At 38.0% G+C, this 27,624-nt stretch overlaps 1 protein-coding gene across 2 annotated transcripts in view; it reads left to right on the top strand.

Annotated features, from left to right (window-relative positions):
- The window catches only part of Cdkl5 (cyclin dependent kinase like 5), a 193,629-nt gene that overhangs the window by 57,744 nt on the left and 108,261 nt on the right, over positions 1–27,624 (top strand). For both annotated transcript variants that reach the window (XM_075958718.1, XM_075958717.1), the window contains exons 2-3: positions 10,989–11,217; positions 14,308–14,342. In XM_075958718.1, the coding sequence (XP_075814833.1) occupies positions 11,154–11,217; positions 14,308–14,342 (99 nt within the window). In that variant the 5' untranslated portion in view covers positions 10,989–11,153. The remainder of the gene's footprint in view (positions 1–10,988; positions 11,218–14,307; positions 14,343–27,624) is intronic.

Below are 27,624 nucleotides of genomic sequence, written 5' to 3'. Positions count from 1 at the left end.
ACGATCTTCTAGAGCTGAAGTTGCAGGGGTTGTGAGCCACCTAACATGAGTGCTAGAAACTGAACTCAGTTCCTCTGGAAGAAGAGCAAGTCTTTTTAACCACCGAGCTACCTCTCCAGCCCCCAAACTCAGTATTCTTTAAGCAGTCTTGGGCTTCAGTTCCTTCCATCTTTTTTAAATCTTTTTTGTTGTTGTTTGAGGGTATTTTGTTTGTTTGTTTGGTTTGGTTTTCTGAGATGGAGTTTCTCTGTGCAACAGCCCTGGCTGTCCTAGAACTCGCTCTGTAGACCAGGTTGGCCTCGAACTCACAGAGATACACCTGTCACTGCCTCCTGAGATCTGGGATTAAAGGCTTGTACCAGGCTTCCTTTCTTTAACTTAAAGCTGTTGTTGTTTTCTGTTCTATTTTGTTTTGTTTTCCTGGAGTAGGTGTTACAGTAACTTGGATCACGTTTTCTGATGCATAGCAATCTAGGAAATTACCGGCTTTGTAAGTTTTTTTTTTTAAAAAAAAATTTAGTTGTTTATGGTTTGGAGTTCAGCATCTATTCCTTCATGCTAACCTTGCTAAAATTCATCTTTACACTTTTTATGTAGGTACCTTCAAAAATAATTTTTGTAAGATATCTTAGTTGGTCGGTATAGTATTAGTATAGTCTCTGAGTTTCTCCTGCCCTGTTTTAGCTCCCTTTTTTCAGTCTGATCTCCAAAGCCTTCTCTGGAAGGTCTTAGAGTTTAGTAGTATTGACAGTGCTGGGAAAATGAGGATCCAATTGCTAATGGATTATTGCATTTCCTTCCTTGTAGAGAGATTGTAAAGAACAGAGCAAGATACATGTTTATTAGTTTGAAATTTCTACTCCAGCAAGTTATGTGGAACTCATGCTTACTAAGTATCTGTTTGATTTAATAATAGAAACTGCATTTTAAAGTGTAGATTAATAAATCAGATTACTTCCTGCTACTGAGAGAGTAAAGCAGACCCTATTAGTTGAGGGTCAGATGGGCCTATCTTGGAAGAAAACTAAATAAAGCGCACTACCCTTTTCCCACTTAGATGTGAAAAGCCCCCACAAGAAGGTAATTAGGATGGTTTACACAGGTTTGCATTTTCTGTAGGAATGGTTTCCTTTTATCCATGGAGTCTGAGTTTTAAGATGCTTTCAAATCATTTGAAATCTCCTATTATAAAAAATTTAGTCATGTACCAAATTTATTCCTGTGCTGTCTTCACTGAAAAAAATGGTTTCCTCATTTGTATGTATAAAAACAATGCCAGGAACAAAAACAAAACGCATGATTCAACTGATTTTGTACTCTCTTTGAAAAGAAGAAAAGATGTGTTGAGCTGAAGATTATAATTTCAGGCAATGAAGGAAACAGTCAAGGCCCAGGCAGCTTTTAAATTCAGTGCTGGTAATTTAGGAACTAAACCCTAAGCCTTATTCTGTCAGTTCTTGTAGCTACCTGGTTACTTGTAAATGCAGGAGGAAGACTGTTTAATTCTAGGGCTGATGAGATAGCTCAGCGAGTAAAGGCACTTGTCACACAAGCCTGATTCCTGCCTTTGGTCCCCCAAACCCACACAGTGGAGGGAGAGAACAGAATTCTTTAAGTTGCTGTCTGATCTCCACACACGTGCCCTGACATGCATGTGCATGTTTATTCTCCCTCCCTCCCTCCCTCCCTCCCTCCCTCCCTCCCTCCCTCCCTCCCTCCCTCCCTCCATCTCTCCCTCTCTTTTTCCCTCCCTCTCTTCCTCCCTCCCTCCCTCCCCCCTCTCCCTCCCTCTCTCTCCCCCCCCCTCTCTCTCTCACTGAATAAATGTAATTTTTATTTTATTTTTTTGGCTGGTATGACACATACCTATTCTTTTTTTTTTAAATTTATTTATTTATTAAAGATTTCTGTTAAATTTTTGTTTTTCTAGCTGTTATTTGTTACTGTGAGCCTTTGATTATTTATTTATAAAGTGAATGGCTAGTAATCTAAAGTCTTTACTTTGGAAGGTACCCTAGAGGACATCTAGTTCAGCGCAAGAGTCTTTTCTGTCAGGACTAACTGTTTCCAGCCACCCCTTCCTGCCACCTGCTGGTCTCCTCTGTGTTGGTTCTGCCTTAGATATACAGGCCTTCTCTGTTCTCCAGCCCATCAAGCTCTTCTTTGTGTTGCCTTGAATGCTCTTCTCACAGCCCCGTGCCCATGGCTTGCTGCTTTCCATGGAACAGAGTGAGATTTCTCTTGCAGCTCATTCTGAGACCACCTGTCTCAAGGACCCTTTCCTGTCATTTGCCGTAACTTTCATTTTTTATATTTGTCACTCTAAATTTTCCTGTTTGTTTGTTGCCCACATCCGCCTAGCATCGTGAAAGCCAGAGGCAGCGTTCACGGGTGTATCCTGAAGCCTTCCTAGCATCGGCTGCCTTTCGCAGCCATCTGACAATATGACTAGTGTGAACAGATGAATATTTATGACCGATCCTTGCCTAATCACTACTGAGCTGAAATCTGTTTCTTTTTTCACTTCTGCTCCCTGAACTCTCCAGATCAACTCCTTCTTTCTCGACAAGTTCAGACAGGAGGTCAGTCGTTTTTCTTAGAAGACAAGCTCAGTTTCTTCATTGGCTCCTCATCTGATTGATTTTAGGAGTGGTCACTCTCGGATTTATCTACCCTTGAGGGCATTTTGGCTTTATTTCGGTATCTAGCACTAGACATAGTATAATATGTGGAGCCTAAGCCTCACTGAGAGAAGACATAGCCCTTTGTTTATGTTATTACTGCAGTGCGCCATGCCTTGTCTTTAATCAGAATTTGCTTTTGCCTCCATATAAATAGCTAAGAAACTAAATGTATATGGTATCTTAATTAGTCATTGTGAAGTCCTAAAACATGTTTGATTATTGAATATCACTGCATAAAAATTCCTAGAACACAAATCTACAATAGTGAATAATTTTAAGTGAATGTTAATTAAGCCAGCAATTAAGAAACAGAAATGACATCTCCAAAAGACCATCTTCGTATGTGTTTCTTCCCCATTTTACTCTTCCCCAGAGGTAATTAGTATCCCGGTGCTTGTAGCAGACATAACCACATATATGCCTACTTAATGTGCTTTCTAGTTTGGGTTTTTTTGTTTTAAAATTGGACATAAAAGAAGAAATGATTTTTTAATTAGTTTTCTGTTGTATAACAAGTTGCCTCAAGCTCACCTCTAGAAATGACCCATATGTATAATCTCATAGTTCTGTGGGGCACGAGTGTACCCTGGCTTCTTTGAGTTTTCTGTTCAGGATATTATGAGGCTGATACTCTGCCTCTTATATATTTTTCTTTTTGTAAATAGGTTCTACATCTCTCTATGTAGTTCCAGACTGGCCTCAGGCTCAATTCTCCTACATCAGCCTTCCAAATGCTGGAATTCCAGGCATATTCATATTCTACCATGTCTCTCTGTCTATGCCAGTCTCTCTCTTTCTTTCTCTCTCTCTTTTCTTTCTTTCTTTTTGCAAGAAGTGAATTGTAATTTTGATTTCCAAGGTCCAACTTTGCCTTTTTAAAAACTGTTTTAAATGTGTTTCCTATTTCAGGAATTTCTGGCATGAATGATTTTTCTATATTTATCATATATCTTCATCTTGAGATTAGTATTTAGTTCATTTATTGTAAGTTTCGCATTTTCTGATGTATATATATATATCAAATTCTGTTTCCTCTCTTCTTTAAATAAACTAGCACTTGTTTTGAGCAGGTGTAGGTGTGTGTCACATGTGGAGGTCAGAGGACAAGCAATCTGAAAAGGCTGGTTCTCTCCTTCCACAATGTGGGTCCCAGGGATCAATCTCAGGTTGTCAGGCTTGGTGCCAAGTGTCTTTACCTGCTGATCCATCTGATTGTCTGGCCTCTGGCAGTTTCCTTTTAAGTACTGATTTAACTTCTTCCCATAAATTTGTGGTTTTGTAATTTTTAAGTTTTATGACTTCTTCCTTGATTCACTAGTGGAATTTTGGGGGAATATATTACTTTCTAAGCATATTAGTATTTCCTAATTATTTTCTTTATGTTTGATTTCTCATATATTTTTGCTTTGAAAGGAGATTAGCCTGATTTCAGCCCTCATAATTTGGTTTGAATTACATTATGGCTAGCATGCCATCAGTTTTATTCATGTGTATGTACTGAAGCATTAGAAAAACAATATTATGTAGTCAACATGGTGTTTTTAGAAACTATTCAAGATCTTCTGAATGCGGACACTTTCCCTTTTCATTGTGTTCTTTTTGTGTTCTTCTGTTGTTTTAATATTCTAATTTGTTGTTCCAATTTTGTCTCTCACTCTTTGGACCATCCAGTTCTCAAAATGCAAAATGCTTGACCTTTTTTTTTTCTTTTGTTTTTCTACTTTAATCCTGCAGTTATTTCACGGGCTACTCTTGATCATTTGAATATGAATAGTCCAGATCCTTGTGAGTCACTTTCTGTTGTAATTGTTTCTCTTGGGCTCTCTCTCACCCTGCATGTCTGGCCATCTTTGTTTCTATTCTGTACACTATAATGAGAAACGATGCGTGACACTTTTATGAGGTCTAGCTTGGTGCTGTTTTTCCCCAGAAAAAAAAATTCCCCCTTTTACTTTTCCTAAAACAAGTAGTGACCCCATCAATCTAAATGTGGAATCATTTTAGGCCAAGGTACATTTAGAGGTTTTCTATAGATCACTGGGACTGTATAAGGGCACAGTTCTGGTCTGTCCAAGGTTCTGACATATTTCTGGTTTCCTTTGTCCTGAGACTGTAGCTAGCTCTTTTGGGCTTCAGTTTCAAGTGAGTGGTGATGTGCCAAGCTTTTTCCTTTTGAAACACCCTTGTCTTTGATTTTCGTGCCCCTATATCTGTAAGGATTTCATAAGCAGCCTGTTTTCCTTTTTTTCCCCCCTGTATCTTCAAATTCCAAGAGGGATCAAAACAGTTTAGAGTGGTTTAGGCTACCTCTCCAGGTTCTATTTTTTGCCTTGATTTGAGCCAGATACTTCTTTGTAATCTTGTTACCTATCAGAGCAAAAGTATTTTACCCAGCATTTGTATTTGGCCTCAGAGAGACATTTCATTCAAGTTATATAATTTGCCGTTAACAGAAGATAAAGTGTCTTTGTTTTCATACCATTTTTTCTCTTTCAAGATTAATCTTTTGTCTCTATGAATACTGGTAGTTAAAGCATAGATTTTGACACCTGTGTTTTATGTTACGTAGTCACTGGCACATTTAAATTGGGATTTCTCAGTTTAGCTTCTTTCGGTTGCCACAGGGATTAGGTGCTAACAAATCTTTCCTGTGTTTATTGCTGCCATCCTACCTGCTTTGGGTGTTGGGTTTTCTTAGTGAAAATCATTTAATTTTACCTCTGTTGCTTTGAAATGAGCTACAGCATAATTGTCCGAAGAGAAGATGTTTAGGTGTTTCCTGGTTCCTTCAAGCCAGCCTTGGAGAGTGAAGACAAGCTCTCAGAAACACCCTGAGCATCTTTGATCTGGAGATGATTGTTGTGCATCTCCATCTGGCTGGTTTCTTATCATTGCAATCTCCAACGCCACATTTTTAGAAAAGCTCCCCCTGTTTGAGTAATCAGTTCAGTTTTCTTCCTTTGCTCCCGATATCATTATCTGATGGTAATCTTGGAGTTTTCCTCCCTTTGGACAATGAAAAATTCTATGAGGGGGAGGGTCTGTCTTGTTTTATTCACGATGGCCTCGCGTATCTTTCCAATCAACCAGTTAATTATTATTGTGTCTCTCTGTATGGTGTGTATATATGTGTGTTTACTATGCTGACTTGAGAGTAGAGGGCAGAGGTCTGGTCTGTCTTTCACCGTGGGCTCAAGGGATCTGAGCGCAGTTGTCAAGCTTGTGTAGCAAGTACTTTCCCTTCACCCTCCCTTGTGGGTCTTATTTTCCCATCCTCTGAACATGGGAGACAGTCTGGGAATGAATTGTTAAACGAATCAATAGAAGATTTGTTTTTCTTTTTTCAAATTGGAACACTGTAAGACAGATATCCCAACACATACCTGTAATCCCAGCACTTGAGAGACCGAGGAAGGAAGATTGCCATGAATTTGAGTCCAGCCTAGGCTATAGATTTTGTGACCCCCATCTCAAAAACAACAGCAACAAATGATTGTAACTTTTTTTTAACTGACTATTATTGCAAAACCCTTAAAGCAGTGGTTCTCAGCCTGTAGGTTGCAACCCCTTTGGCAAAACCTATCTACAAAAACACATTGCGATTGGTAGCAGTAGCAACATTACAGTAGCAGCGAACATGATTTTATGGTTGGGGATCACCACACCATGGAGAATTGCATTAAAGGGCTGCAGCCTTAGGAGGGTTGTGAACCACTCACGTACGGGGCTGTGCTTAGATGGAGGGGACATGCTTTAGTTTTCCGAAGAAAGTGTAGTGAAAGGGATCAGTGTGATTGGAGCCAAGCAGCCCAACTTGGGAACTAGTGGATATTTTCAGAAGACAGGTGGCAGGGGTGTGGCTTGAAGATGGACTTCGCCTTTCCTTTTAATGGTGTGGGAAGTCATTCTAGAGACTTTAGTGAGAAGCAACGTGATCTGACTTAACCGTAAAAAGTTACCCTGAGTCCTATCAGGATTGGACGAAATGGTAGGGATATTGTCTTATTGTTGATACTGCTTCTTCTTTGTGTTTGCATCTGTTGCACTGCCTGACCGTGCCAGTCTGGTGCCAGGAGCACCTTCTTAGTTTCCATAGCCCCGTTAGAATGCTCCGTATATTCTGCAGAGTATTCAGTCATGCCCTCCTGCCTAGGCCTGACTTGCATTCTTTTCTCCTTATAAAAAGGGGTAATTGCTTCTACTTGTAACTCTGCTCTTCTATGTAGACTTTGAAATCAGCTTGCTTGATGAGAATTGCATTGACTATATGGATTAACATGAGATGAGTTGTCATTTTTGTAGCATTGAACCATGTTAGTCTTAAAATTTGAATAATTTTTATTTATTTAGGTTTTAATGCCTTTGAAAAAGGTTTTATGCATTTGCATTAGAGATCTTAATTATCTTTTGTCATGTAAAATCCTAAATTTTTCTTTTTGTTCTTGTAAATGTGGTCTACTTAGATGTTTACAACTATATTGATATTTATGTATGAAGTCTGTGTTCCGCTCCCTTGTTAGTTTCTGAACTTCTAACAGTTTTCAGTTACTATCCTGTCACATTTCCCTCCCTCCCTCCCTCCCTCCCTCCCTCCCTCCCTCCCTCCCTCCCTCCCTTCTTTCCTTCCTTCCTACTTCTGCAAACAATAACTGTTTTAAAAGGAAGAAATAAATATAAACAAAGAAATTGCCTTTGCTGCCTGACTATGGGATCTGAAACTTGTGAAAAGTAAGGGGCCCATGTAGGGTAGGTAAGTAGACAGGACTCGCCTTTTTAGATATGTTGGTGAGAATGTACGTGGAGGCAATGTAAACTAACTTTTCCCCTTCCTTTCCCCTCTCCTCCTTCCCTACTTTTCCTTCCCATTCTTCCCTCTCTTGTTCTTTTCCCTTTCCACTTCCCCATCTCTCTTTTTCATAGTTTATTTTTTTATTTATCATTTCTGTGTATGTGTACGTGTGTGGAGTGGATATCCCTTGGTAGTTGGTTCTTTCCTCTCATCATGGGATCCCAGGAGTTGAGCTCAAGTTGCAAAATTCAAAAATTCTTTTTCTTATCTGAGCTGTCCTCAGCCCCTCTTGTCTGTTTGTTGTCATAGGGTGTCACTTTATCGTCCAGGCTGGCCTCCTGTGACTACCTTCTTTCTGAATGCTGGGGTCATAGGTGTGCATCACCATTTCTGATTTCTTGTACATTTATAGATAATATCTATAGTTCTCTCTTTTGAATCCTCTACATTTTATAAATTTATGTGTGTACATGTACCCCATACTTTGCTGGAAAGATTAGAACCTAACACGTTTTAATAATGTTTAGAAAATAAGTATGAATAGGTAGAGTTCAATGGTATATTTTTTAATATCTATCTATTTTGTTTTTTTAATATTTATTTATTTATTATGTATACAATATTCTGTCTGTGTGTATGCCTGAAGGCCAGAAGAGGGCACCAGACCTCATTACAGATGGTTATCAGCCACTATGTGGTTGCTGGGAATTGAACTCAGGACCTTGGAAGAGCAGGCAGTGCTCTTAACCGCTGAGCCATCTCCCCAGCCCCCTCTATTTTGGTTTTTCAAGACAGAATTTCTCTGCATAACAGCCCTAGCTGTCCTGGAGCTAGCTCTGTAGACCAGGATGGCCTCAAACACTGAGATCTGCCTGCATCTGCGCCCTGAGTGCTGGGATTAAAGGCGTGCACCACCTCTGCCCAGCTTAATATTTACTTTTAAAGATTTTAGTTTTAATTGTGAACATGAGTGCAGTACCCCAGAAGACCAGAAGAGGGTGGTGGATCCCTCGGAATTGGAGTTATAAGCACTTGTGGGCAGCCTATGTAGGTGCTGAGAACCAAACTTGGATCCTTTATAAGAACAAAGTTCTCTGAACCACTGAGCCATCTCTCCAGTCCCAATGTATTTAATTAAAACAAAACAAAAGCTGCCTGATAATTTACATTTAAGACGATTGGTTGCAGGTTTTTGTTTTTGTTTTCCTTTTTCTTTTTTTGTGATAACATCTGACTGTGTAGATCTGACTGGCCTTGAACACGTGGAAACCCTTCTACCTCTACCTCTACCTCTGAGTGTTGGGATTAACAGGGCGTTTCACTATGCCTAGCTGTTGCAGGTTCTGTGTGGTCACATATCTTTATCAGGATAAGGACATTTAAAAATCATTTAATTATGAACATGCTAATTCTGTGGAAGTCTTGTCCTAATTTGCATTCCCACCATCATGTCTGAGAGAATACTTCCTGTCTACATATTACATAGGGTACTCTTACATTTTTTAAGTTTGAGATTCTACAGACAACAAAAAAATTCTTAGTTTAGATTTTTCTTACTTTTATAACATTTTTTAAAACTTAGTTATTATTTGTAGAAGAAGCAGGGCAAAAGTTATTTTTTTTAATAGAACTACAAAAAACAAACAAACTAGAACATTGTTTTCTAGAACATCAGTATTGTCACACTCAGTACTGTAGACAGTACTGTGTAAGCAGTACTAACGTGGAAGCATGTCAATTTTGTCTGTTTTGTTTTGATCTTGAACTCACAATTTGACCGAGGCTAGGTATGGACTGCTGATCCTCCTGCCTCAGCATCCCAAGTGCTGAAATGACAGTCGTATACCACCACGTCTGGCTCGATTTGGGCTTTACATTTCTGGTAGAATTGCCACAGAAGTTGTGATGTGGTGTGTTTTCTCAGGAGACATAATGTTGGTTTCTTCCATTATTGACCATATACTTTGATTGTTTAATTATGGTTGTGTCTGGCAGGATTCTTCACCATTAAAATTACACCTTGTCTTTTTGCAAGTAATAGGTGTCATGTCAGTGGATCCTTTGAGATAAGATATATCGCTTTTCCTGTAACTTAAAACTGTAAGTTTTAGCACATATTGGTGACACTTGCCTGAAGTAATTATTAGCAGAGTTATTGCCAAATGGAGAGTTTGTAATTCCATCACTACCTTTATTATTTGTTAGAAAGCTTCATAAAAAGCTTTGTCTGCATTTATTTATGAACACATTTTTATTTTAGTCTGCAGATTATAATTTATTACTATCTTCATTATTTTTTACTTTTGAGATATTACCCATATGGCCAGCATGAATCAGTTTAGCTTGGCTCCTGAGTTCACTTGATATGCCCTGGTTGTTCTTTGAGCGCTTCCTTACGTTCTGGCTCTGCACTTTTTCTGCTCTAGTCTTAAATTAGTCACTTCTCCAAAGAACCCAAAGTCCTTTCCCTAGAATATGCACTGTGCTCAGAGCTGTTGCTGTGTACTACCTGGAGGCGCCCCCATGGCACAGAGGCGCCCCCATGGCATATATGTATGTGAGGACATAAACATTTATGTCATTTTCTTGCCCTTTCGCATTTGTATTTCTTTTGTGAGGGTAAGAGATGAAAGTCTCAGTTCAGCACGGGGAAGGTAGGCCTCATAAGGCCCCTCTTTCAGCAGAGAGACTATTGGCAGTTAACAGACGCTGCCTCTTTGAGCAGAGAGACTATTGGCAGTTAACAGACACTGTCAGTCTCCTTCAGAGATGTGGCCCAGGGTAGGTTGTCTGTGCTCCAGTGGATGGCGCCCTATACCCATGCACATCCTGGCTTTACTAACTGGACTCTGTTTTACAAAGAAAAGACACTGAAGTTGGGAAGGAGAAGTGGTGGTAGGTGTCTAGGAGGAGTTCGAGGTTCAGGTTGAGGGAAGCAAAGTGTGTGTCTGTGTGTGTATGTATGTGTGTGTGATGAATCTTCATGTATGAAATTCCCAAAGAATAAAAATAATTCACAACAGAAACAGATATCTCATTAGTTACTACATATTTATTTACCTGTTCAGTTCTAGAACATAGATGAGAAGTTTCTTGTTGTCTAGGTGTGATGGCACACAACTTTAGTCTCAGCACTCCAGCACATGGCTGTCAGAGGCACATGGATGTCTGAGTTCCAGCCAGGGCTACATAGTGAGACTGTCTTTAAGAAATTATCATATCACCATTAAAGAAAACATCTCCAATCTGAGTGGTTGAGTACAACGTTGTTGTTATGAGATTGAGGATATTAGGTAAAGTACCATGTTCAAAAGTTAACTGGTCCCCTTAATTGTGGTCATGGTATTAATTTTAAATTATAAGAGGTTCATTTCTTTTGAGGTTCTTTCTCCCTAATTTTTTTTACAGCATACGAAAGAAACATTAACATGGTTTAGAAAACGTTTTACAATGCTATAATAAGTTGAGTGTTGTAACATAATGCTAACGGTGTTTCACTGTGTTTGTTCTTTCAGGGACACGTTTAATACGTCATCATTGAATGGTATGAAAGTTCCTTGCCAAGCAATCTTCGTTGGGACCTTCTTTTTTCTGCTTACTGAATAATTTTTTTCAGAAGTTCCTTTTTTTTTTTTTGGTGCCATGTTCTGTGGCCTACATCAAAAGAGGAGTTTGTCTTCATGAAGATTCCTAACATTGGTAATGTGATGAATAAATTTGAGATCCTTGGGGTTGTAGGTGAAGGTAAGTTAGAATTTCACCTTTGAACTTCGGAACATTTTATCATTTCATACATCACCAAAAACTTCATTCAGATCCTCTTAATTTATCATACCAATTCAGATGCGCACCTAAGTGTGCAGCAGTAAAAATAAAGCTCTTCTTCTTATTCCAAGTGAAAACCAATACCATTAAAAACATTAAAGTTTAAGAGAGTTTTTTTTTGAGACCAAGTCTCTCTATGTATCCTTTGATGTCCTGGAACTTGCTCTTTAGACTAGGCTGGCCTTGAACTCGGAGTTCTGCCTGTCTCTGGAGTGCTGAGATTAAAGGCAATCAGGGATATTTTAAAACTGCCCTGATTTTATTCTTTTCACTACTATTGTTTCCTTAGTCTATGGATTTTTTGTTATTTTTACATTGTATATCATTTAAGCTTATATTAAGTAGCTTAAATTTTATTTGTATATGCTAACTTTAATTCACTATATGGTAAACAGAGAAATAACTTCCATTTATTTGAGAATAACAGACCATAGTTTACAAGCTTTCAGGTACACAGTTCGGTTGTATTTTATAACATCTTAAATCAGCATGCATGTTAGGGTTTAATGCTATCAATTTTTCTTTATTGTAGTACATAACATGATGCTTTTATGATCAAAGACACTATTGATTTGATAGAGTATAATTATTTCTTCAAAAATAGAATTCTAGAAAAAGATAATTACCCTATTTTTCTTGCTTAGTCATTTTGACTCTTAGAAATAAATTTGCAGAAATTTATAAAAATTATTTTAATACAGTATCAGTGAAAATGTGGTTTCTTAACATTTATATAAAAAGCAAATATTACAAAATTTTGTATTTTAGGCTTTTAAAATAAAATTTGAATTTCAAAAAATTAAAAATTTTACAGAGCTCTTCAAAATTTTAATATTATGTTGCCAAATCCTTCGCAAATAAATAGAAGCTATGAGAGTCTGATTGTAAATTAGGTGCTTGATTCAAGGTTCTTCCTTCACTAGCCAACTCCTCTTCTTCTCTTCATTGATACTATGTATGAAAATTGACTCTTAATTGTTGATCTGTTTTATAAAATTTGCCTTTTCGGGCCAGCAAAGATGCTTGAAGCCGCCAATGCTGAGAACCTGAGTTCTGTCCCAGAACCACAGGTCAAAGGAGCCGTCCTCTCCTTCCACGTGCACTGTGGCATGTGTGCGCTCCCCTATACATAAATGAATGTAGAAAATAAGTTTTCCACACTGCTTGTCCACATTTTATTTTTCAAAGCTATTGCAGTTAAAGATGTATGCAATCAAGGGAGAAGGGCGTGTCGAGTATAGCAAGGTTGGAATGGTCCAAAGTTTGGGTCTGGCTGCCTAGATAACCTTCTCTTTCTAAGCGGCAGTTAACGATAATCTTCTTAGGTTATCCAGATTAGCCAAAATTGCAAGGCTGTTTGTTTAGGTCAGACATTGTTATTCCGCTTTTTCTTAGTAAACTCACTCAGTTGGATTTGGGGTAGGAAGTGCATCTGTCTGGCATACACATTTCTGTGGCCTAGATGATGCATTTTCACTTTATAGAAAAGTTTCTGTGGAGTGCCTATTTCCTGGTAACTGTGGCGTTCATTTGGATGGTTCTAATTGCTGCTTCCATCTTAACTATGATTCTAAGAGTAATGCCTCTCCAGCAAAATGAAGGAGCCACTTTAAGGTGTGCTAGACTCTTAGAGACATATTTCCCAGTTTCATCTCACTCAAGTCCACCCCCTTCTCATAGTTGCATTCAGGAATTACCTGCTTGATAACAAACATGTCAGAGCCCCATCATATATGTTATGTCTTGATTCTTTTTGTGTGTGCATGTGTGTGTGTGTGTGTGTGTGTGTGTGAGAGAGAGAGAGAGAGAGAGAGAGAGAGAGAGAGAGAGAGAGAGAGAGAGAGGGAGAGAGAGAGGGAGAGAGGGAGAGAGGGGGGGTTCTCTGTCTGTGGCTCTGACTGTCCTAGAACTCACTCTGTAGACCAAGCTGGCTTTGAACTCACAGCGATCCAGCTATCTCTGCCTCCTGAGTGCTGGGATTAAAGGTGTGCAGCCCCCCTGCCCCCCCCCCCGCTGTCTTGATTCTTTTAATTAGATTTTTCATATTGTAACTTTAACCTTAGTTTTCTGGGTACTTTCCTGCCAAGATACTGTTTCTTTGAGTTTACTGCCGACATAATAGGATGGCTAACTCAAGAGCTAGGAAGAGATCATATCAGAATAAACCAAAGAAAGTGGGAGTTCTTGGGGCCTGTGCTCCTAAGCTGAGCTTTTGTGCTTAGAAGGATAGAAACTCTTACTATTTAATGGGATTACTGAGTCTAGTCATTTTGGAGGGCATGTGTGTACGTGTGATACTGAATATAGGACCCAGGACCTCATGCATGGAAGGCAAGCACTCTACCACTGAACCTCACCCCTAGCTCCAACATAGAATATTCCACCTGTTAGGAAATATATTACAGTATTCCAGAAGATGTATTATGTGATTCCTAGGACTGAATTTACATGGGTAAGCTCTGCGTTTGACCTTATCCTTAGTTTTACGTTCCCTAGAACCTACTGAGTTGATTTTTATTTGAGATGTTGTCTTGTTGTGTACCCCTGACTGTCTTGGCTGTGCAGTCCATGATGGCCTCATGCTGATGGCAGCCATCTTGCCTCAGACTTCCAAGTGCCGTGCCTACCATGTGCACCACTATACCCAGTTCACACAGCCTCACAGTCCTATGATCTGTTTGTTTATTTTATTTATGTATTTGGCCCCTTCTTGCCTAAAATAACAAATGTGTGTAGCGAATATTTCTTTTTTTTGAGACAAGGTTTGTGAAGATTTTTTTTTAAAAAAGAAGCATTTAATGATACTTATTGAAAGCAATGATTTGTCTATACTCTTGGTTTATAAAAATCCATACTAACAGATCCATGCTCTGTTTGTATGTCTCATGAGTTTGTCACGCTAGAATATTGCCATAGGTGTTGTTTTCTAACATATGCTCATAAGCAATGTGAATATAAAGCTATAGTTTGTATGCGTGTCTCTGATTGCTTTCTTCTTTTTAATTATAGGAGCCTATGGAGTTGTGCTTAAATGCAGACACAAGGCAAGTACATGATTTTTACAAGGAAAAATATGTATTATTTCAACTGTTTTCAAACTAACGCAATGTTCTTTACATGTGGGCTTGTAATTAAAATTGTCTGGTTGAGTAGTGACTCCTAATGACATAGAGTTGATATGTTAACCCAGAGAAAAGGCAGCTTTGGGGATAAGCATCATCATGGTAAGTGATCATTAGCTTCTAGTTTTCCAGCTACATGCTATTTTATTTTTTGGTTTTGCGAGACAACATGCTATTTTTTAAAGGCAGTCTATTTGTGAAAAGTTATATAATGGGAAGAAAACGGTTGGATGGAAAGAAGGAAGATAGTGACGTATTAAATTTATAATGAGTTACTCAGGAGCAAGGAGGAGTCTTGTGTGATTTTCATGAAGGCCCAGTTGATTGCTGGATGGATCCCCATCTGGGTTTTGAAAGGTAGTGTGAGTGGGTAGATGTTTGGCTGTGCACTGGGATTTGGAATAATAGTATATGGTTATGCGTACTGGCTCTAGTTGGTCACTCTCAAAATCAATCTTATTATAGGTTTTTGACTACAGCAACCATAAATTTTTCATAAAGTCGTTAGAAGTTTCCTAGCTGTTACTTACTGAATGCGTCTTGCTCAGAGGCTAAATTTAAGATGGCAAGTATTGAAATTGCAACAATTTTAAACATGTAGTTAAATATTTTTCTATGAATGTAATGGTCAAAGTAGTGGTATTTGGCCTCATGTTATTTTGTTTTAATTTTAAGATCAAGGCTTTAATATTTTGTGATTTTTTTTTTGGTGATACAGTTTGGGTCTGAAATGAATTCAACTATTGGACCCAAATCATTTAATCATTTCAATCTATCATCCATCAATAGTAGTGTTTATCTATAAATAATGAAAATTTTTCTGCTGGCTCTTTCTTATAAGTACTTGCTATCTTTTGACTTTGGAATCCATGACAGTATGGTTTTGTGTTGTCTATCACAGATCTATTTTGATACAGTGACTTTCCAATTCTTGAATTTGAATGTTTGAATTATTTTTATGTTGAAAAATAATCTGTAGCTCTTTGTCAGTAACTAATCCTCAAAAATTGAATGCTACTGGCTCTTAATTAAGGACGATTAAGAATTTAAAATAAATGCAATCAAAAATAAATTTAGTACCTTGAATACCTCGTTAAGAAGTATTACTGTAGTTTGAAATTAAACAAATGCAAGTTCCATAATGAAATGCTCTTCTTGTAATGAGTCTCCTTGAGTTATAATACATTTCTAAAGCTTCAGGAAACAGAATTTCTGGAGGGGGATGGGGCTGGCGTATTACTTGTGAAAAATAGGGTGTTCGTTTCCGAGTTACATTTGACTCTTGTGAGTGTAATACTGTTCTGCTATGACTCTATTTTGTACAACCTTGTAAATAGATGTTTCAGTTCTTCCTTGTGGGTTTTACTTTTTATTCTTTTTTGAGACATGGCCTCAAACATCCCAGGCTGTCCTCAGAGTCACTATGTAGTCTGAAGTGGGTGACACTGAACTTCTAATCTCTCGCCTCTGTCACTAGAGTGCTAGGATTAACAGTTGTGTGTCCCTGCAGCCCAGTTGTGTGCAGTGTTGGGGATTTAGCCCAGGGCTCTTGTGACTATGGGACAAGTACTCTATGAAGTGAGCTACATCTGTTCTCAGTCCTAGTGGTAGGTTTTGGACCATAAGGAATTGGGAGATACAGACATGTCTAGCATGCATATATATGTATATGTGTTATTTGCTTTTCTAATATATTAAATGTGTGTGTGTGTGTGTGTGTGTGGTTTAGATATTTTTTGCTAGTCTTTATTATTCATTGACCCTTAACCTTTCCTTTGTCTTTTGATTTTTTTTCACGGTGGGGGATGGTTTGAAATTAGGTCTCATGTAGTTCAAACTGTCCTCACACTTCCTATTGAAGTGAGGATGACCTGGAACTCCTTATCCTCCTGCCTCTACCTTCACTGAAGTTACAAAGTATGCACCATCACACCTAGCAAGATGCAATCTCATTTGCAGAAAACTAAAATATAGTTTTTAAACTAATTCATATAGACTACAAGGGCAAGAAAACTATGGTATATTGACCCTTGTGATTAAAAATGCTGTACATATAGTTACTAGGAATTAGAGTTCACATTCAAAATGGGTTTCTCAAGAACAGAGGATGCCCACTCCCATCCACTTTCCTTCAGGCCCATCTTGTTGGTACTACATAGTATCAAAACCAAGTATATATAAAGACACTATTCTAACAAACAAGTAAATGGAAAGATAAAAGCAAAATACTCCAGCTGGAGGTGTAGCTCATTTGATAGAGTTTACCTGGCGTACAGGAACACCTAGGTTCATTTCACAGTATAGCATAAATCAGGCATGGTGGCATATACCTGTGAGGTCCCAGCACTTGGGAGATAGAGGTAAGAAGATAAGGGATTCCAGGTTCAAACCAGTCATCCTGGACTAGTATCTAAAATTCGCCTTCTCCTGCTCTTCACTAAATGAGAAACTCAGATCAGCATTCAAAGTATTGTTGCTTTTCCCTTTCATGCATCTAAAAAGATTATCACAGGATGGAAAATTTAAAGCATAAATTAGTGCCTAACTCAGAATAATATGAAACTCTTTTTAGCATCGGCAGCTGTTTAGTCGCTTGACTTGTTAGAGTATATCCTTTTCCCAGCTAAAATCAGACCTTCAAATCTAGGCTCCATTATATAAAAATAGAGAATCTGATGCGCCTCATAGGATTTATGCTTTAGAATCAAGTGAACAGATTACTATGGAGTTCATGTTACAGGTAAAATAAATGTGATTCTCTGTATTGAGTTCATTATGTGAAAAATAATTGTGCTAATATCTTTGCAAACCTAACATTTTAGAGGAATGCTTAAAATTTTGTGCATTGCATCTGTATTATTTTTTATACGGTAGGCCTGTTTCTTAAGCATAGAGCAGCTATTGTTAGGTATGGATATATATAATTATTAAAATAAACATTATAATAATGTTCCATATAATTAAATAATTCATTATATATCCAAGCAAATATGAAAAAAGTCACTTTAGATCTGTATACTGATGAGGTTCAGAGGTCGAGTATACCTTGTCTTTTCTGAGCATAGTATGATGGACTATTCCAGTCCAAAGACCATATTTGGTTTTTTAAAAACTATTTCTTTTTGAAATTATAATTACATCATTTTCCACCTTCTCTTTTCTCCCTTCAAACTCTCCCATATACCCCTCCTCCTTTTCTTTCAAATTTCTGGTCCCTTTTTTCATTAATTGTTTTTACATACATACATGTGTGTGCATGCACATATGTGTGTGTGTATATATATATATACATGCTTGCATACATAAATACAACCTGCTTAGTCTGTATCATGTTTATTGTATGTTGGTTTTCAGGGCTAACCATTTAGTATTGAATAGCCAATAAGTGTACTCTTCTCTAGACTTCACCACCTAGACAGGAGACTATACTTGGCTGGCTTGCTTGATTGATTGTGGTGTGGTACAACACGGTGTACATGTGGGGGTCAGAGGTCAATTTTTCAGGAGTGGGTTTTCTCTTTCCACCACATGGGTTCTGGGGATTAAACTCAGGTTTGGTGGCAAGTGCTTTTACATGCTGTGCTATCGCCCATTCTGAAGACTCTCTATTTTTTAGTTCATTCAGATAAATGGTGCCCAATTAAAAATAAACAGCTTGTGCTTTCTTGATAGTTTCTGTTTATTTTTATGTATACACATTGCCATGTATCTGAAAGTTCTTAGCAATGACTACCAAGCTTTTATTTATAATGCCTGACGACTACTCATATTTGGAAAACACACTGGTTTTGACCTGTACCCTACATAGAATACCTTGGTGGTTTTCTTTTATTCATGTGTATGTGTTCCCTCTTACTCCTCTGCTCTTCCTGAGGGCCTGAGTTTGGGTCCCAGCACCCACATCACATGGCTTATGAGCCTGTAACTCCAGCTCCAGGGATATCCGGCCCTTCTAGCCTCTGTGAGCCCTTGCATTCATATGCATACACACACACACACTTTAAAATAAATTGAAAAAAATGTTAAAAGAAGAATCCAGTAGTAGATACCATATATTAAGCACTGTCATATATTAGACACCCTGCAGATGGTTCTGTCTCCACAACAATTCTGTGCTTATCCCCATTTTATAGATAAGGAACCAGTATATGAAGGCCGTGATTACTTATCTGTGAAGTGGTGAAACCAGGCTTTGTTCTGCCTCCAGAAGTAGCTAACGAGAGGAAAAGGAGTTTTGAGATGATAGGATGTTTATGGGAGGGAGTACTGAGCTGAATGAATGGGCTATTGGAATTGCTGCGTCTAAAGGAAGCTAGGAGGGAAGGTCTTGAAAGATAGTATTCATCAGTAGTCTAAAGGTTATAGGAGGACCCAAGATGATGAGGATTGAGAGATGAGCAAATCCATGTATTGCAATGAGCCATTTATTAAATAACCTCTAAGTGAAATGGTCACCAAATGTTTTATTGATGTTGTTGTTTTATTTTTTAGTAGATAGTCTAGAATGTTCCATTTTCTCCTTTGAGTGTTGAAAAATTGAGATTGTGGTACCGGCAGCATATAGTTGACTAAATATTCACTTGTGCTGGCTAATTTTATGTCAACTTGACACAAACTAGAATCACTGAGAGGAGGAAATCTCAATTAAGACAATTTCTCCATAAGATCGGGCTGTAGACAAGCATGTAAGGCATTTTCTGGATTGATGATTAACATGTGATGGCCCAGCTCACTGTGTGTGGTGGCGCCCCTGGGATGGTGGTCCTGGGTTCTAGAAGAGAGCAGGCTGAACAAGCCTGGAGGAGCAAGCCAGTAAACAGCTCCCCTCCATAGCCCCTGCATCTGCTCCTGCTCTGCGTTCTTCCCTCACTGCTTTTGATAATAAGCTGTTAGATGGAACTGTGAGTGAAATAAACCCTTTCCTTCCTCAAGTTGCTTTTAGTCATGAAGTTTGGTCACAGCAACAGCAGCCCTAACTAAGACACCAGTAACAAATACCTTTATTTCTCTGCACTAAGGAGACATTCTTGATTGTTTAACACTCAGTTGTTACAGTTTGCCTTTTGTTATAAGGCTTTATTGTTGGTTTTTAAAATCTGCTTTTTTTTTAAAGATTGGAGGTGTCCTCATAATGTAACCCAGGCTTTCCTGAAACTCACTATGAATCCCAGGCTAGCCTTGATCCTCCTGCCTTAGCCACCTGAGTGCTGGGAATATGGGCTTGAGCGATCTTGCCCGACCAGACTTCATTGTAAACACTATACTTTTTCTTTTCTTTTCTTTTTTTGTTTTTTTGAGACAGTCTCTCACTCTGTAGCCCAGGATGCTCTGGAATTCATTCTGTGGCCTCAAAGATGTAGCAATCCTTTTACTTCATCTGAGTGCTAGGATTCAGGTATGAGCTGCCACATATTGCAAGAGCATATATAGTGATTCCTTTTGCTTTTCTCCAAAACAAAACAATTTGTGACCATTTTAAACATCCAACTGTATTAAGGCAATATTTGAGGAAAAGCCAGTGGCCAGTCTCTAATTCAACAGCTCTGTATAGTTTGGGGGTATATATGTTTACTTTGGGCAAGTGGCTGCCATCTGAAACCATGCAGTGGTTTTCACTAAAACAAAACTGAACTTGTTTCTTTAAACCACATTAAATAAAGCAAATATTTTTCATTAATTTTTAGTTTTAAGCTTCATATGTGAATTAAAATTTTAAAACAAAGGTCAAAAAGATAAGACAGGTAGAATAGAAATTTGTTATATTATTTTCTACATCATTGCTTTCATCTTTATTTAAATAAATATCACAGTTCCTGCTTCTTGTGTGTAAAATTTTTATTAATTAAAATCACAAAGAAGCTTAGGGTTGTAATAAGGATTGTAGAAAGCTGGAAATAATTTTGTGTTTTTTTTCATCGTAATTAATTTTAAAAGATTTATTCTCTTAAATGATATTAATTTACTGCAAGCTATAGAGATTAATGGGACATCACTGGCTTCAGATTCAAGGTAAAGACAATAGGAATCATTAATAAAGAAAAAATACCTTTTGTCCTCTTTTACAGTGGCACTTTTATGGAAACATTTCATTTGGTTTCCACTCTTGACCTGGTTTTTTGGTTGTTGCTGATATAATTAATTTCCTGAAATTCTGTAAGATTTTCATTAAGCTCTTACTTCTTTGTAGTTATGTTTTGTTTTTCATAATCTGCTCGTCTTTATTATTTACTTCTGTTTTTGAGAACTCGCTACGTAGTACAGAATGGCCTTAAACTTGTGACATTCTTTCTACTCTAGTTTCTGTTGTATGAGAATTACAAACATGAACCACTGTCTTAGTTAGGGTTTTTATTACTGTGAAGAAACACCATAACCAAGACAACACTTCTAAGGAAAACATTTAATTGGGATGAATAGCTTACAGTTTTCAGAGGTTTAACCCATTATCATCATGGTGGGGAACATGGTGGCATGCAGGCAGACATGATGCTAGAAGAGCTGAGAGGTCTACATCTTGCAGGCAACAGGAAGTTGCCTGACTGTCCAACTGAGTGAATCTTGAGAAAAGAGACCCCAAAGCCTGCCCCACACTTCCTCCAACAAGACTACACCTATTCCAACAAAGCTACACGTCCTAACAGTGCCACTCCCTTTGGGGGCCATTTTCTTTTAAACCACCACAGCCACCAAGCCCTTCTACTAATCTGTTGATAGGAAAAACTAACCATATTTCTATTGCTTGCCAACAAAAAGAATAATCAGTGGTGTGTTATTTTGCAGGCAGATCTGACTTCTTGTATTAAGGCCTGTACTAACATGCCTGACCCTGCTCAGTTTCTAAAGCCTCATTTCTGCCCTCCATTGAGGATTTATTCCCCAGGCTGCTTTTCCAATTAACCAAATTCAAATCATCAGGATCATGTTGGATCCCTTGTTAGGGACCAAGTCCAGCTTTTTTGCACTACCTCTCTTCTATATGCTTCATTCAGTTTTCTCATTTCAATCAATGTTATTCTTTATCGAGCATTTATAGGTTGAGTTTTAAGTTGCCTTTTATGCAAATCATAGCATAATTAATTCAAAGACAAGAACATTCTTTGTACATCTCCTTAAAATGAGTGATTTCAAGCTAAGTGGTGGTGGGTCATGCTTTTAATCCCAGCACTTGGGAGGCAGAGACAAGTAGATCTCTGTGAGGTTGAGGCCAATCTGGTTTAAACAGTGGATACTTGAGCCATAGGCCCTAGTCATTTTCTTTAAGTTTAATGCCACCAGATTAGGATGGGTGTACGAATTTGTCCAGAGGGTGTAGATCTGGGGCTTGCAAACTACCACACTTGAGCCAAATCAAGCCTCCAATCTATTTCATAAATAAATAATGTTTTATTGGAACACAGCCTTACTCATTCATGTGTGCTATTTCCGTGGATGCTTTTGTGATACATTTAAAGAGCTGAGTAGTTAGTTGCAGTATATGACCCATGAAGCTCAAAATATTTATCACCTGACTTTTACAGAGGAATTTGCTTATTTCTGTTGTTAAGCAGTAGGATAGTGGCCTCAGTGACCCAACAACCTGTTTCTATCTGTTTCTTGGAGTCTAAGGAAGTAATGTTAATAAGTTAGGGGACTTCCACTGAAAATTCCTTTTTCTTTCATTTGGATTTTAAATTCTTTAAATGGTGACCTCGCAATTTGTGTGTAGTTACCTCTTTCATATATTAATGTCAAACAGACAAGTAGACTGTTCAGGAATCAGGCGTACAGAAACATACCCAAACTCTTCACGCTTGTCCAGTCAGTGGCTTGGAATAGCTGTTGTTCCACCCAAAGATGAACAAAGCACACTGCACTCTCTTCTTGAGAACGATGAGCAGAGTCTGGTTTAAAAGGAAGGCAGGCATTCTCACACTGTGAAGAATCCTACTCAAGAAAAACAATTGAATGTCTTTCTTGTGTAAGTCAAGTTGAAATAAATATATTAATATGACAACAATAACTCTTGCTTAAAGTCTCTCACCCATGTATTGTTTAACTGCTTTACCTCCTACGTTAGAAAGAATTGTCTTTTATGTGGGAGGAACTGATGCTTAAATAGTTTAATTTCCTAAGTTCCACGGAAGTTGATTCCTGGTAGAACTGGTAGTTTTAAGATACAGTTTTACTCCCCGCCCCATTAATATACAATTCACATTACATAAATCAGTCATTTTCAAATGCACATTTCATTGACATGTAATACATTCACAGTCTTTCAAGTTTTAAAGTATTTTATATCCCTAAAAGAAAACTCCATATTTATTAAGTGCAAACTCTCCATTTCAGCTCTTATCCTGGCATTTGCATTTGGTTTTTGTGTTCATGGGCGTAGATATTCTGAATATTTGGTATATGGAAAATTGTATGGCATGTGACTTTTAAATTTGGTTTCCTCTGCTTAACAAAATTTGGGGGGGGGTTGTTCACATTGCACCATGTTTCATTCTTTATCGTTCCTGAATGACATTTTGTTGTATTTGCACCTACCATGTTTTGTTTATGGACTTTTAGTGGATGGATGTCTGGTCATTTCTTCCTGCTGGCTGTTGGGAACAGTGTTGCTGTGAACAGTCATGTGCAAGTATTAGAGGTCTTGTTTTCAGTTCTGTAGGGTGTATACCTAGGAGTAAAAAGAATATCATATGGAAATTCGATGCTTAACTTCTCTGAGGAACTGCCTAACTAGTTTCCATAGCAGCTGCACCAATCTCTATTCCCCCCAGCACTGTAGGCAGGCTCCAGTTTTTCCACATCTTGACTTTATTGCAGCCATCCCAGTGGATGTAATGTAGTACTTCGTTGTTGTTTTGATTTACACTCACCTATGATTGGTTATGTTGAACATCTTTTTATGAACATTTTCACCATTTGTATACTGTCCTCTTTTTCAGAGATTTATGTTGATTTATTTACATGTGTGTGCGAATGTATGCATATAAATCTGTGCATTGTTCATGCCTATAGATACACAGAAGCCTGGAGAAGGTATTAGGCATCCTCCTTAATTCTTTTTACCTATTTCTTTAAGGCGGGATCCCTTCCTGAACTTGGGTGCTTGTGTCTCAGCTAGGCTGGAAGCCAGCAAGCCTCAGTGATCCTCCCATTTCTGTCTGCCTAGAGCTGGAATGTTACAGACTTTTACAGGGGTGCCTGTTTGTCACACGGTGGTAGGGATCTGAACTCTGGTCCTTATGATTGCATGGCAAGTGTTCTTAACTCCTAAGCCTTCTGTCCAGCCACTTGTACATTTTATTTAGGGAATTGTCTGTTCAGCTCTTTTTAAATATAAGATCTCTGTAAGATCACTATGTAGCCCAGGCTGCCCTGGTACTTAGAGAGATCTCCCTATAAAAGCCCATTTTTAAATTGATTCTTTTTTTTGTTGTTGTTGACTTTGAGTATAAGTTTCTCATCAGGAATGTGGTTTGCAAGTATTTTCTCTCATTCTATAGGTAGTCTTTTTATATACTTTTTTGTGTTTTTAAAATTTTTTATTGAGCTATACATTTTTCTCTGCTCCCCTCTTTTCCTCTCCTCTCTCCTTTCCCCTCTTCCATGGTTCCCATGCTCCCAGAAGATGTTGTCATATTCTTGTTGATGTCTTTGATGCACAAAATTTTTAATTTTGATGATATATTATTTACTTTCCCTTTAATAATCACATTAAAAAAAACCACTGAAATTTAAGGATGTGAAAGTTTAGATGTGTTTATATGTATTTAATAGAATACTAGTATAATTTTAGCTTTTATAGTTATTGGGTCCTTGATCTATTTTGGGTTAATATTTGTATAATTTTACTATAGTGTAATATAGGGGTCAACCTTATTTTCATGTTTAATGAATTAATTTAATGTACATGTGTTTGCACCACATGCATGCAGTCTGCACAGAGGCCAAAAGGGGGCATTGGATCCCCTGGAATGGGAAATCTAGATGGTTGGTGAGTCATCATTTGGTTGTTGGGAATCCAACCCTGAACTTCTAGAAGAGCTGCTAGTACTCTTAACTACTGAGCCGTCCCTCTAAGCCCTGTTTTTGTTTAAGACAGGATCTCACTATGCAGCCCTGGCTATCCTAGAACTTGCTATGTAGACCAGGCTGCCTTGGAAAATTCAGAGATCTGTCAGCCACTGCCTCCCTAGTGCTGTGATTAAAAGTATGCACCACCATGCCCGACTACACCTTACTTCTTGAGATATAGTCTCTTCCTGAACTTGATGTTCATCAGTTGACTGGACTGGCCAGCCAGCAAGCTTCAGGGATAGCCTTATCCCCCATGTACATGTTTGCATGGACTAATGTTAATCAGTTGTGTAGCTATGCTTGGCTTTATGTGGGTCTTGAAGATCTGAAATAGGACTGTCCTTATGCTTCCAAGGCCAGACACTTTACTCCCAGTGCAAAATCCCCAGCCCCTGTTTTTTTTTTTTTAATTTTTCTTTTAGATTGGGTCTCAAATAGTTCAGGTTGCCTTCCAACTCAGCTTTGACTAAGGATGACTTCAAACATCTGATCTCCCTGCTTCCACATCCTACATGCTGGGATTACAGTCATGAGCCACCATACCTGGCTCTTATTTTTGTTCTTTTAATGTAACTATCCAGTTGTCCTACCTTTTGTTGAGCAGTTCTTTCTTCCACTGACTCGTATTGGCACCTTTGCTGAAAATCACTTGGCCATAGGTATGAGTGCGTGGGAGTGGGGATGTGGTTGGGTACATTTCATTTTGTCCTTTGGGCTTTGTACCTGTCTTCATGCCAATACCAAATTGTCTTGATTATTACAACTGTGTAATAAAATTAGAAATCAGAAAATATGAGTCTTCCAATTATTTTCATTTCAATGTTCTTTTTTTATATTGAAGCATCTTGTGCTGCCATATTGATTTTAAGATCAGCTGGAGGTGGGGAAGACATTGGAATTTTGATAGCAGTTGCATAGAATCTCAGATTTATCCCCAAGTATTTCATCTATTTATTCATTCACTGTCATGCTTTTGTAACTAAAATTGATCTCTTAATTTCCATTTAAAATTGTTTGTTGGTAGTATATAGCATTACTCCTGTTTATTTTTAATTGTGATGAAAGTTGTATAACAGAATTTAGCATTTTAAGTTGAGTGTTACAGTTCAGTGACATTAGCTGCATTCTCAGTGATGTGAAAACAGCCCTAATGTCGTTTTCAATCTTCTTTCATTAGCCTAAATAGAAGCTTGGAACTAATTCAGCACTATCTCCTATATTTTACTTACTGCACCCTAATACTTAGTAACTTCAAGCTACTTTAACTTTCCTGTGACTTTTGTCTAATATAGATTTTTATAGTTCTGAAATGGTGCAGTATTTATCATTTTTTATAAAATCTGGCTTCTTCCATTAAATATTCTTGAGGCTCATTCATGTTGTACATATGAGAACTTCATTCTTGTAGTGTTCCATTGTATTGTCATATATGTGTACATATTGTGTATGTATTCTATATATGACACATATATAGTGTACCTATCATGTATGCCTCACATTTTTCCAATCCATTAATATGCTATGGACACTTAAATTGTTTCCATTATTGGCTATTATGAACACTACTTTACAAACAAGGATCCAAGTACTTGTTCTCAGTCCTTTGGGATGTATACCTAGTAGCAGAATTCCTTGGTCATATGGTAACTACATATGACTTTGATGCTTGCATTTTTGTGTTTTGATCTTATTTTCTACAACTTTGCTAACTTTATTAGGCCTAATAGATTTTTTGTTTTGTTTTTGTCGATTCTTTAGGATTTCATCTGTGAAGATGAATAGTTTTTCCTTATTCATTTCCAAGTTGGATGTCTTTATTTCTTTGTCTAGCCTAATTGATCTAGCTAGAACTTCAAGTATAAAGTTGTGAAAGTGACCAAAACAGGTGGTCTTGTCTTGTTCCTGGTGTTTAAAGAAAGGTTTTTAGTTCCCCTTAGCCATCCAGTGCATGGTGTTAGCTACAGTGTTCAAAAATAATCTTGAGCAAACATGGTGGTGAATGCTGTCTATTCACTCAAGGCCCAGCTACTCTGGAGGCCAAGGTGAAAGAATCCTTTGAGTTTCAGACCAGCCTTGGCAACATAGCAAGATCGTTCTTAAAACACAAAACAACAAAAAAGCAAAAAAACCCAGAACCTTTTATCAGCAGACACAAGAAGTTGCTTTCTGCATTCTGTTTCTCTTCTCTTTGTGAGCTGGAGTGGGACGTAGGGGAGGTGAAAGCACAGCTTTCTTACCACAACAGCAAGCTTTTCCTATTGTCGTGAGTGTTTGAGTAGTTGTAGAGGGTTAGGAAAGGTGACTTCTCCCCCTCCTTTCTTTCTTAACATTCCTATTTCTTTTCTAGGTACAGTGCCTTACTGTGTATCCCCAGCTGGCCTCAGACTTTTCCTCTTGAGTGCTGGCATTAAAGGCATACTTTCTGAGTTCTTAATGCATTGATCACAGTTTGTTTTTGTTTGACATAGTGTCTTACTATGCAACTTTAGTTGGCCTTAAACTAGTGATCCTTCTTAGTGCCAGGATTACAGGCTTGTACTATAATGCCCAGTTTATTCATAGTTATTTTAAATTCCTTATGTAATAATTCTCAAGCCTCAAGGCTTGTCTTCATCTGGTTCTGATACTTCTTTATCTATTCAGATAGGTTTTCTCAGCCCTTTGCATGCCTTGTGTTCTCTGTGTGTTCACTGGGTATGGTATATTGGGTGATACAAACTGAAATAAATAGGCCTCTAGTAAAGAGTTTATTTTCCTCAGCCAGGAACTGAGCCATTAAATTTTTTCCATCATTCATTCCTTTGTTTGTTTGTCCATCCATCCATCCATCCATCCATCCATCCATCCATCCATCCATTCAGTTTATATGTGTGCATTCATGCAAGTGTGTGGCTGCACACATGGAGATCATAGGATAGTTTGCAGGGATTGAACTTTCATTCAAACATGTGAGTTTTGGGAATGGACCTCAGGTTCTTAGGGTTGGCAGCATGGAACTCGGGTTCTTAGGGTTGGCAGCATGGAATCGGGTCCTTAGGGTTGGCAGCAAGCACCTATACCTGCTGAGTGTGTCACTTGACTAGCCCCATTTCTAATGGTAGAAGTTTAGTTGCTACTCCTTTCAGTTGTCTCTAGAGCA

The sequence above is a fragment of the Microtus pennsylvanicus genome, chromosome X (genome assembly GCF_037038515.1).
Source record: "Microtus pennsylvanicus isolate mMicPen1 chromosome X, mMicPen1.hap1, whole genome shotgun sequence".
Classification (NCBI taxonomy): Eukaryota; Metazoa; Chordata; class Mammalia; order Rodentia; family Cricetidae; genus Microtus; species Microtus pennsylvanicus.
The sequence above is the reverse complement of the archived record's forward strand: the minus strand, read 5'-3'. Positions and strand labels throughout refer to the sequence as shown.